We start from the raw sequence: 11794 nt of genomic DNA, 5'->3' as shown, positions 1-11794 counted from the left end.
AATGATACGTTTTTATAGGAAATTAGAAAATAATCAAAGTTAATCATTAATAACCCGATTGTATTTCTAATTTAGGCAGTTTAAGGTCTCCAGTCCTGTCCAAAAAACCATCCATCCTATATCTTAAAGGATTTTCCACACTGCCAAATACAAGGAGCTAAAAAACAGCTTAATCCACTAACTATCTGAGCAGAGCACTTTTTCGTCCATTTTGTCCTTTACAAAACAAGATTAATCCTTAATATCATCTCAGTGAGTATACCAGTTCACTAATATACTGAGGCCTGGGCATCTGCTTCTTAAAATGCTCATTTAGTGCAAAAACAAACACAAATCAAAACAAAAATCACAGTTGAGGGGGAAATCATACATTTATTGCCAATCAAAGATTACAAATAAGTTACATTAATATACACACATTAAGTTGTGCAACAGTAATCAGCTTTTTGGATTAGAGCTGCCCCCACAACACAACAATGGGACCTAGTAGTTTAACAAGTTGTTAAGGTTTTGAGTTGTTTTTCAGATTTTAATCACCTTTAAGAGGCACAATTACTTGAGAACTGTGCAATGTTTAGTAATGACTTACAATTAATTTGCATAACAATGTCAATTAATACGTTAACAAACTAAAAAATTCAACATAACGTAAATGTGATTTATTTACCTTCTGTAACAATGTCAACACTGAACAGTTATCAAACAAAATACAATGTGCATTCAGTAAGACAAGAGTGCAGCAATATAAAGATTTTTTTTTCCTGAAAGAAAAAAAAAGTTTTAACCAAATTAGTACACATAAAAAGACACATCAAAGCCTAAGACTTGAAATTTTCTCAATTTTGCACACAGTTTGGGTGCAAATCTAAACCCTCTGTCCACAGCTGCATAACAAAGCTGTGATGAGTAACATGGATTTAAATAAATAGTGTAGCTGAGACTGAGGATTGGCAAGAGACAACGACCATGTGTTTTACCTCTTGGTGTCAAACAAAAACACTGCCCCATGCTCCAATTCATGCAAAAACATTTTCTTTACTGTAAATTGAAGTTATTTTAATGAAACTATCTTTTGTTTGCAACAAGTCATGTGTCGCATGTCCAGTTGTGAGACCTATTAACCCGGTAGTAGAATGATTGGTCAAGTTTATAACAGGACGAGGATACTTTGCCCTTTACATGCTGTCACTTTTCAAACACGGAAGTTATTTCATTTAAAACAGTAAGTGCATAAAAAAAGGCAGAACTCTCCAACAACAAAGCAGTCAAGTGTCTTAAGCCCCAAAAACAAAATTAAATCACAGAGCAAACGTTCTCATTCTTGTCTGTTCCACACAATCTGTTTCAGATGCACAAATCTGTCAAATTAAATTGAATATTCCTTTATCATTCAGGTAAAGTACATGAAAAAAAGCTTCCTCACAGGGTGATGGGAGCAAGAAAGATGTAAAAAACTGACTTCCACAACAGTTTGTCCCATGTTTTCCATCAGACAAACCGACATGGTGAGTAAGTCAACATGCTAAGGAATGTTGCTCAATGATTTCTGGGCTTTAGCAACGACGATCACACTTCAAAGCATCTCTTTCCCAAACTCTTCTCTTGCAGTAAAATCAACAAAAGTACCTTGATAACATAATGGTTGAGGGTGTAAAGACAGACTCAGAGGAATCGAGTCAGAACTGCGCAACTCTTTTTGTCCTTAGTGAGCATAGACTGAAACCTGCATCTAAAATGTGTCTGTAGACTTCAGCTAACACTACGATGTGTGGTGGTCCTCTCTTTGCTCCCGACACACAGCCATGGTAGTTGGGTTGTTAAGCAGGGCAGGTGTGTGTGAGTGTGGTGGGATGATGGTGTCAGAAGGCTAGCTGAGGAGGTCAGGCTGCAGGTTGATCCTCTGCAGGACATCCTCAGGCATGCACAGAACAGGATTCACTGGCTTGATCTGTTCATCTCCGAGAAGGGAGAGACCTGCAACTCCGAACAGAGTGTGGAAAGGATCCACCTGCACAGAAGGAGGGAGCGGGAGACTTAATGACAATCAGAGAGATACCAAAAACAAAAAAGAAGTTGCACGTCCTCCTCCACTATGGTTGGCATTAGCTCAGTCCACGGGGACGGTTCAAGTCTACGGACCAAGTATGGAGTGTGGACTGGTAGGTGCCAGTTTGCCTCACAGGAAGGCCCCGAAACGCCCAAACTGGTTCCAGGGGTGCCGTACCATGGTTGGCCCTGCACTGCCCCTTGAATTGCATGTGGGCTGTGTATATAAAATGTATTTGCGAATCCTACATTTCCAACTGCCAATTTAATTTATTTAGTAGAATAAAAAAATAAACATCTTAGCACAGATTTTGGCAAAGAAAGAATATGAGGATGTGCATCATATAGTAGACATCTAAATCAAGTACATCAAGTGTTGAGAAGTGTGGGATTGAATGCAGCAGAGATGAGCGTCCTCTTTCTAAATTTAAAAAAATATAAAACTTGTGTTCTCTCTCACTCCTTAACAAGCTTAGAATCCAGTATAGGTAAGGATCCACTTGTACGTAAAGGCTGCTATTTCACTAACACTGGTTAGAGTTTATAAAGTCAATATTGAAATAGCAATGGTGAAACTGAAAACAATGCATTTGCATAATTCGTAGGTAAGGAGGAAAAATATGCAGGCAATGTGATCATGTGATATTTTTCTTTGGGTTTTCTGCTGATTAAGTAATGAACCATATCAATTCAATACACAGTACATGTACAGTATTATACAAACATTTGACTTCTTCTCTATACATTTCCAAACGTATGGACAGTACTGTGCATACTGTATCAACTGACCTAAAGACAATTCATATTTATACCACTGTCTATACTGTACATATTGGATCTATAGCATATACACCGTATCCATCTCATACCTCTGAGACCTACCGCTGTTTGTTCTGTACATGTCTACTTCTGTAATGTTTTATTGTATACTATACCTGCACTGATTACTATGTTCATACTGCTCATACTGTATATGCTGTTTTCAAACCCCTTACTTTTTATTGTATACTCTATTCTATATATTAATCTGTACATTACTCTGCACTTTACTGCTTTTTACACTTCTGGTTAGATGCTGAACTGCATACTCTCTGCAATGACAATAAAGTAGAATCTAATCTAAAACCTTACAGTACTTAAGAAGTTCTGAGTGTGGGGGGGGGGGCGACCTCTAGCTCACCCAGTAAGAGCGTGCACCCCATGTAGGCTGAGTCCTTTGCAGCGGCCCGGGTTTGAGTCTGACCTGCGGCCCTTTGCTGCTTGTCAACCCCCATCTCTCTCCCACCTTTCCTGTCTATCCACTGTTACTATCAAATAAAAGGAAAAAAGCCCCCAAAAAAATAATCTTTAAAAAAAGAAGTTCTGAAGTGTATCAGCGAGATAACTTTTATCTTAAATCTTTTTACTGGTTGAAAATATATAGGAGACAGAGAGACAAATGATGGGATCATGGAGGTGCCGACAGGCTTACATGGAGACAGGATTTTGGGAACAGACAGGTCTAATACATTCCCCCTTTCCATTGCAGCATGCAGGAGTTGGTTGTGTTTGACAGCTCACCATGTCTCCCGGTCTGTCAGCAAAACCTCCAGTCTCCTCGTCTTGACAGGCCAGTATAAACGATCGCAGCTTGGCCTTGTCGATCCAGTGGATCCGACCAATGATTTTCAGCGATGCCAAAACCCACCACGAGTAGCACACATCTGGAAGCTGAATGAGACAAACAAAACCAGAGCTTGGTCAGTACTGTAACTAAATCTGATTGAAGTATTAGCTTCAATGCCTTTCAACAGTAAGTACAGATGTAGATATACTATTTTATTTTACAAATGACTGAACTACTTTGGCTAATTTAGAAGTCTCAATTATATTTAGAGTACATATGTTGCAGGTTAAACTACTACAACAGATGCTGTCCTGATTTGTTTTTTATTTAAAAAAGGTTTTCCCCACTACAGCATCTGGAGAGGACAAACCTTCTCCGGTCGTCCATTGAGGCCTCCGGACGGCAGCTGCCTCTCGCAGAGCCACCAGCCCAGAAGGTCAGCGTTCACCTGGTGCAGCTGACCGGTGAGCGACAGGAAGCCAGAGCAGCAGTAAATCTGACGGACAGAAGGGACAAGACCATAAAGATTACATTTGAGAAGGATTTTAACATGTAACTGCTCAGGAGGGGTATAAATGTAATACCAGCCACCTTCCAGAGTGAGAATATTTCATCATGTTAGTGTCGGGGATTGACAATCTCTCCGTTATGCGTCAGACTCCCACAAGAACAGCCTACAGCCTCACATTTGTGATGTGTTAATAATTCAACTGTCTGATAACCTTTATGTGGGAACTAGCAACTTAAGTCCCACAGAGACGGCCATTCACTATACAAGAACATCAGTGGACTCACCTGACCAGCATGAGACTCTGAACCAGGTCTGCAGCCAAAACCTCCGTCAAAGTTCATACAGGACAAGACGAACTCTACAGCTTTGTCAACATTTATTGTGTCCATCTTGCCCTTGCAAGGAGGAGAGGACAGAGAGTCATCGTCAGACTATAAAGTGTTACACTTAGAGCCAGACCGATTTTATCAGCCGATAATGGCCTATCGCAGACATATCGGCATTTATCGCTATCGGCATATATGTTGTCCATCGTGCACAGATATACTTTTTTTTTTTTACTAGAACAAATAATGCAGAAAACAATGCTTTGTATATAATGTATGATAATGTTAAATATTCTTTAATAAAATTATTTGTTTAAAAGGTGCTCTAAGCGATACTGGGTGATGTCACTTGTTGTTGACGTTCGAATTATTTTCAAACAAAACGAGGCTAGCTCGGCCCTCCCTCCTCCTCATCCCGTCCCCTCTCCCTCCCTTCCATGTTTCTGCGCACTAACCCCCCAACCCCCACCCCAAAATCCTTCTCGTCGGTTATAGGCTGGAACGCTGGAAGACTGTTTGGTATGTTTCGTAATGCAGGTTGGCCAGTTTGTTTTTGTTGCCGTTTGTGGAGCCTGGGCTGGCTACAGAGACTGTGTTTTTTTACAGTGTGTTCATGGGACAGGCAGCTAGCGGATAGCGAGGAGATGTTTGCTGTATGCGACAAAAAAAGTAGCCTAAAAACACGTGACATCGCTTCGAGCACCTTTAAGAAAGCAGCCTTCTGACTACATTTACATGGTCATACACAATCCACATAGATCCATACAGGTCTATTTTCATTCCAACTCAAAAATTCACTATATCAGGGCCAAATCGGTAATCGGTGAATTTTCCCCCTCTACGATGGGTATCCGTCTCAAAAATCCCATATCGGCCAGGCTCTAGTTGTAGTGTTGTGTGAAGACAAAAAAGTGAGAAAAACTGTTATTATATACATACCAGTAATGCAAGTGTGGCAACAGCACAGAAGGAAAATCTTGTGTCTATTTCTCCTGTAAAGTTACACAACATTATACTACTTTAATATTATATATATTTAAAGCAAACTATAATTTGAATAAATGAGAACGACTGTATGGTTTTACTGGGATTTCAATTATTTAAGTTGTATATTTGTATTAAATTGTGTGCGGACATTGCCTATTATTTTAACCCCTGTATTAAAATTCTTGTGTGCAAATGTTTCCTGAGACAACACAGATCAGAGTAAATCTTGCTCACCCCATTTGTCCCCTGCAAATGAGCCGTCTTCCTGCTGCAGCCCTTTGATGTATTCCACCACTTTGTCCACATCAAGTGCATCTACATTGTCATACAAGCACAGGATCTGAGGAAAAAATAATACAGTAATTAAACCAAAAACCTGTCTTGCGCTGCTGGTATGAATTACTGCTGTACCAGTTGCAGCTTTCACTACGCAGTAGCAGGAGTTGGTTGGGCTTGACATGCAGAGACAGCTTGTACACAACCCTAAATCTGTCTGATCCCATGTGAGACTGTAATACATCACTTGGAGGACAATAAGCTAGGGGAGAGGACTAACAAATCAACAAACAGGAAACCAGAAATGGTGGAAGGCCGGGCTTGGTTTTGCAAAAAATATATGCTACAGAAACATTGATGAAATTCTTTCGTTGATGGCTTATGATTTTGGGGAACACAAAGGCCTAAGTAAGTCAGTAAACCAAAAATAAAAAAGTCATAAACCAGAAAAGACTAAGCACAGGAGTTGCAGAGCAATCAAGCTAATGTACAAACCTGTAGCTAACAAACAAATTGAGAAGTTTTGCTGGGAGATAAATACAAATATAATTTTAAATCATAAGGATCCTTCAGAAGAAATGAAATCTTAAAAACCACTGAGGCTGCTCAAGACAGTGAAATATACAGCATTAACCACTGAAATTGCTAGAAAATTACAGTAAAAGAGACTTCCAATGAAATGAATAAATAAAAATGAGTGAGCACCACATTTATTTTAAAGCTCTGTATGTCATCCAGGAATAAAATCAATTAAAATTTCTGGTTTATAAATTCTCGGCCTATTTGATTTATTGTATAGAGGACGACATCTCATCAACCTCAAATCACAGCAAAGTATTGTCTTTCTAGTTGGTAACAATTCCAACTTCTCTCAGTATAAAAGTGGATGTGAAAACAAGAATAAATTGGTCCATCTGTCAAATGTCAAGTTGACTGTCTTTCAGTCACCTGGACGGCGCTGAGGGTGTAGAGTAGGTGGGGGTCGTGTCCGATGCTGGCGCTGATGCCTCCACACTCGTGCTGACAGGCTTTAATGAAGTCTATGATCTCCTGCCGGTTCATCCGGGGCAGCTGCCCCATCAGGTCCATCACCGTCAGACCCCAGTAGATGCCGCTCATCCTCAGGTACTCTGACAGCGTGTACTCCTGGACCAACACAAATAGGACACAAATGAAAAAGAGGAAATAATACAGCAGGAGCTGTAATACCACATGTCCCACAGATATTTAAAGTTTAAACCATAACTTTTGTTATCCGTTCACACAGATAGCAATACAGAAATTGTACATTTAAAGTTTGCTGACCAGAGAAAAGGGCCTATTATTTTAATATTTACATCTATGAAATTGAAATGAGACCACTAATACAATTAAAATGAGTAGGCATCAGTCATCCTACCACTTAATCTTACCAGTTTAGTAATTATAAAAGGCATACAGGCATTTTCTAAATGTCCTAAAAATTACAATTTCAAAATAAAAGTGCTAGCAGTATGTAATCTAATTCAGTACATACTGAACAAATATATGCATTAATTTGGATTTTTTTTTTTCCCCATTTGTAATAAAAGAAACTTGTAGTGTTGTTGGAAAAGAGACACTTTTTCTGAGAAATGTTACAAATTAATTTGTTCTAGTAAAATATAACCTATGATAACATAAAAAGGAGATGGTATAAATTGTTCTTTGGTTAGTGTTTTTTTCCAACTTCTCCACTCTTCTGGTGTCAGGTTTTCCACAAGATTGTCTGGCTGCAGGAATTTGCTCCCATTCAGCCACAAGAGCACTTGTGAGGTCCAACACTGATGTCTGGTGATAAGGTCTGGCTTACAGTTTACAAAAGGTGTTGGATGGGTACAAGATCAAACTTTTGCCACAAAGTTGGAAGCACACTTTTGTCTAAATGTCATTGTATGCTGTAGCATAAAATCTTGCATAGCCCAAACAATGAAAACAGCCAAAGTAAAAGTACACTAAAGTAACGTGAAGTTGACAAAGCTGTCTAAGGTAGAACAAAAACCATCTAGGCAGCACATATGATTGCCTTTTACTCACATAGTCATCCTTTTTGGAGCCGTAGGCAGCGATGTAGTCTGCATGTTTGTCCAGCAGCAGTGTGCTGGGAGCGTCAGGCTTAATGATGACATCTTTCACTTGGGTACCCTGACAATAAACACATCAACATGTTTAAAACATGCCACACATTCTAACTGACCCCGTTTCAATATGATTCAATTATAACATCTATCGTTTCGCTGTCAAACCTGATACTGAGTGAACTCATAGTACGTAGCTAAATGACTTAATATGTAAATAGGTGACTATTGACAGGTTGTGCTATCAACGAGCTACATGCTAACACGGATGCTAGCTACATTTTAGCCATTTTACTTTAGTTAGCTGCTGTCACAGATTAGCAGTCAATGTGACACTAAAGTCAGACAGAACAAAGACAAGTAGACATTTCTATTCACTTCGGCTATAATGTTTTCTTAAACTAAGCGGACTAACTATAACATTTAGCTACAATTTGACGCCAGTTACCATTCTGAAAACGTTCGCATGATCAGTCTTCTTCTTCTTGAGTTTTTACGGCAGTTGGTTTTAAGTGCAATACCGCCACCTTCTGCTTCAGAGACTGTACCACAGTCTACATCCATCCTGCCGAATACTCAAAATCAAATCTAAGTGCACATACTTTACACAATTCCGAAGTACTTTTTTTACCACTTCACTTGATTGTTTTTGTCTACTTCTTCTGACCCAAGCTTACAAGATGACTCCATCAATGTCTTCTTCCTCTACTGAGACTGCATTACTGCATCCCGGCTCCTCAGAGATGGGAAGTAACGAAGTACAAATACTTCGTAACGAAGTACAAATACTTCCTTACTGTACTTAAGTAGATTTTTCGGATATTTCTACTTTACTTTACTATTTATTTTTGTGGCGACTTTTTACTTTTACTCCTTACCAGAGATGGCAAAAGTACTCACTTCCTGTACTTAAGTAGAAGTACAGATACTTGTGTTAAAAAATACTCTGGTAAAAGTAGAAGTACTGATTTAACTTCTTTACTTAAGTAAAAGTAACAAAGTACAGGCTTTGAAATGTACTTAAAGTATAAAAGTAAAAGTAGCCTTGCGAATGACAACCACTTTTTATGCAAAGCTACCTGGACCACACAAATGTTACTAGAGTGCAAGATGAGAAACTTCAGTGGACATAAAAACCAGGCTCTTTATATGCCATTGTCTACATTTTAAATGGATGTCTGCCAAACATCACATATATGATTATGGTGACAGAGACTGGGACTCCAGCTTAATAAGATTCGGACTGAGTAGCAAGATATTAATTCAATTGTGATTCTGTGAGAATTCACAGATCCAGTTTCTCTTTTTTTAATCTTCCCCTTAACATTTAAAGGGAATCTACATGTATGTGTGTGTGCTCAAATATAGAAAGAAAATAAAGGATACAATATGAATTACTAAACATAGATTAATTAAGAAGTTCCCCATACTTTAAGAGTTACACAGCACATTGGCCAGGAGTCATACTTGATGCCTCCTAGCCTTTCTCAAACATCTCTCTCAGATAAGGCCAGGGATGATTGGGAACGTCTTGCTGCTTGTCTGCCTAATCTCTGGGATCTCTGTTTTCTTCATTTTCAATCATGTCGCCGTCCATACTACTAGTGCTAACGTTACCACCATCAAGCTGCAATTATTTGCCGCAAATGAATGCGGCCGAATCGGTCGAGTCGTCTTGTAGTGGCGCGTTACATGCAACGTAGCCTACAGTATATTCCCATCCAATTAGATTGAATTCGGTATTGATCACGTGAAAAATAATAACGGTAACTCCAGCGAAATTATTTGAAACTTGTTAGTGAGGACTAGATTAGGACCTTGTTTAAAACTGATGCTGGTTTCCAACTTCGCCAACTTTCCAGGTGTGTCTGTAAAACACGGACAGAGACAACTTCTCTCTTTTGATGCTTTACAAGCAACGTGAAACCTAGCTAACAGGTGAAGAACACAAACAACTAAATCACTAGCTAACCTACTTTAACTGTGCAGGAACTAGACCAATACAACAACAGGCTTACATGAACTGACAACATAAGTTATACTACTTACAGTTCTCAAGGACGCACACACACCATCTCAACTGATTATCCTCCGGACAGCAGTCTCTCTTTCTTTTCTCTCACTTTTTTCTGTGTGGCGCACGCGCCCGCTCGCGGTGTGAGGCGCGTGTCCGCGCTATTCTCCGACATTACGACCTCTTGTACAAAACTAAAGTAACGAGCCAATTTTTAAAATGTAAGGAGTAGAAAGTACCGATATTCATGTTAAAATGTAAGGAGCAGAGATGGGAAGTAACGAAGTACAAATACTTCGTTACTGTACTTAAGTAGATTTTTCGGATATTTCTACTTTACTATTTATTTTTGTGGCGACTTTTTACTTTTACTCCTTACATTTTAACATGAATATCGGTACTTTCTACTCCTTACATTTTAAAAATTGGCTCGTTATTTTAGTTTTGTACAAGAGGTCGTAATGTCGGAGAATAGCGCGGACACGCGCCTCACACCGCGAGCGGGCGCGTGCGCCACACAGAAAAAAAGTGAGAAAAAAGAAAGAGAGACTGCTGTCCGGAGGATAATCAGTTGAGATGGTGTGTGTGCGTCCTTGAGAACTGTAAGTAGTATAACTTATGTTGTCAGTTCATTTAAGCCTGTTGTTGTATTGGTCTATAGTTCCTGCAGAGTTAAAGTAGGTTAGCTAGGGATTTAGTTGTTTGTGTTCTTCACCTGTTAGCTAGGTTTCACGTTGCTTGTAAAGCATCAAAAGAGAGAAGTTGTCTCTGTCCGTGTTTTACAGACACACCTGGAAAGTTGGCGAAGTTGGAAACCAGCATCAGTTTTAAACAAGGTCCTAATCTAGTCCTCACTAACAAGTTTCAAATAATTTCGCTGGAGTTACCGTTATTATTTTTCACGTGATCAATACCGAATTCAATCTAATTGGATGGGAATATACTGTAGGCTACGTTGCATGTAACGCACCACTACAAGACGACTCGACCGATTCGGCTGCATTCATTTGCGGCAAATAATTGCAGCGTGATGGTGGTAACGTTAGCACTAGTAGTATGGACGGCGACATGATTGAAAATGAAGAAAACAGAGATCCCAGAGATTAGGCAGACAAGCAGCAAGACATTCCCAATCATCCCTGGCCTTATCTGAGAGAGATGTTTGAGAAAGGCTAGGAGGCATCAAGTATGACTCCTGGCCAATGTGCTGTGTAACTCTTAAAGTATGGGGAACTTCTTAATTAATCTAAGTTTAGTAATTCATATTGTATCCTTTATTTTCTTTCTATATTTGAGCACACACACATACATGTAGATTCCCTTTAAATGTTAAGGGGAAGATTAAAAAAAGAGAAACTGGATCTGTGAATTCTCACAGAATCACAATTGAATTCATATCTTGCTACTCAGTCCGAATCTTATTAAGCTGGAGTCCCAGTCTCTGTCACACTAATCATATATGTGATGTTTGGCAGACATCCATTTAAAATGTAGACAATGGCATATAAAGAGCCTGGTTTTTATGTTCACTGAAGTTTCTCATCTTGCACTCTAGTAACATTTGTGTGGTCCAGGTAGCTTTGCATAAAAAGTGGTTGTCATTCGCAAGGCTACTTTTACTTTTATACTTTAAGTACATTTCAAAGCCTGTACTTTGTTACTTTTACTTAAGTAAAGAAGTTAAATCAGTACTTCTACTTTTACCAGAGTATTTTTTAACACAAGTATCTGTACTTCTACTTAAGTACAGGAAGTGAGTACTTTTGCCATCTCTGCGGCTCCTCCACTATGCCTCCCTTCACCGAGGAAGCTTGGGAGAGAGAGAGAGCTCCTCACCCCTCCTCCGCGAAGGCCGTCTCAAAGCCCTTATTTCTACCCGGTCTACTTAATAAAATATGTGAAATTGAGAATCATTTTCCAAATGTGAATTTA

At 39.2% G+C, this 11794-nt stretch overlaps 1 protein-coding gene across 1 annotated transcript; it reads right to left on the bottom strand.

Annotated features, from left to right (window-relative positions):
• Positions 1-352: 352 nt before the first annotated feature.
• On the bottom strand, positions 353-8389 carry rabggtb (Rab geranylgeranyltransferase subunit beta). The gene is made up of 9 exons (XM_039816612.1): positions 8297-8389; positions 7808-7915; positions 6701-6898; positions 5711-5816; positions 5429-5481; positions 4448-4558; positions 4023-4148; positions 3607-3756; positions 353-2008 (listed from the first exon to the last, which is right to left on the bottom strand). Exons 1-9 carry the CDS (start codon positions 8297-8299, stop codon positions 1868-1870), a joined length of 996 nt encoding a protein of 331 aa, XP_039672546.1. The 5' UTR covers positions 8300-8389; the 3' UTR covers positions 353-1867.
• Between the last annotated feature and the right edge of the window lie 3405 nt (positions 8390-11794).

Source organism: Perca fluviatilis, chromosome 11 (assembly GCF_010015445.1).
Source record: "Perca fluviatilis chromosome 11, GENO_Pfluv_1.0, whole genome shotgun sequence".
NCBI lineage: Eukaryota > Metazoa > Chordata > Actinopteri > Perciformes > Percidae > Perca > Perca fluviatilis.
The sequence above is the reverse complement of the archived record's forward strand: the minus strand, read 5'-3'. Positions and strand labels throughout refer to the sequence as shown.

Excerpts from the sequence above, each read along its gene's own strand:
- rabggtb (XM_039816612.1), bottom strand. Across the intron at positions 5,817-6,700 it reads ACACCCTCAGCGCCGTCCAG|ATCCTGTGCTTGTATGACAA; the intron begins GTGACTGAAAGA and ends TTTTTTCCTCAG. Across the intron at positions 3,757-4,022 it reads TCAATGGACGACCGGAGAAG|CTTCCAGATGTGTGCTACTC; the intron begins GTTTGTCCTCTC and ends TGTCTCATTCAG.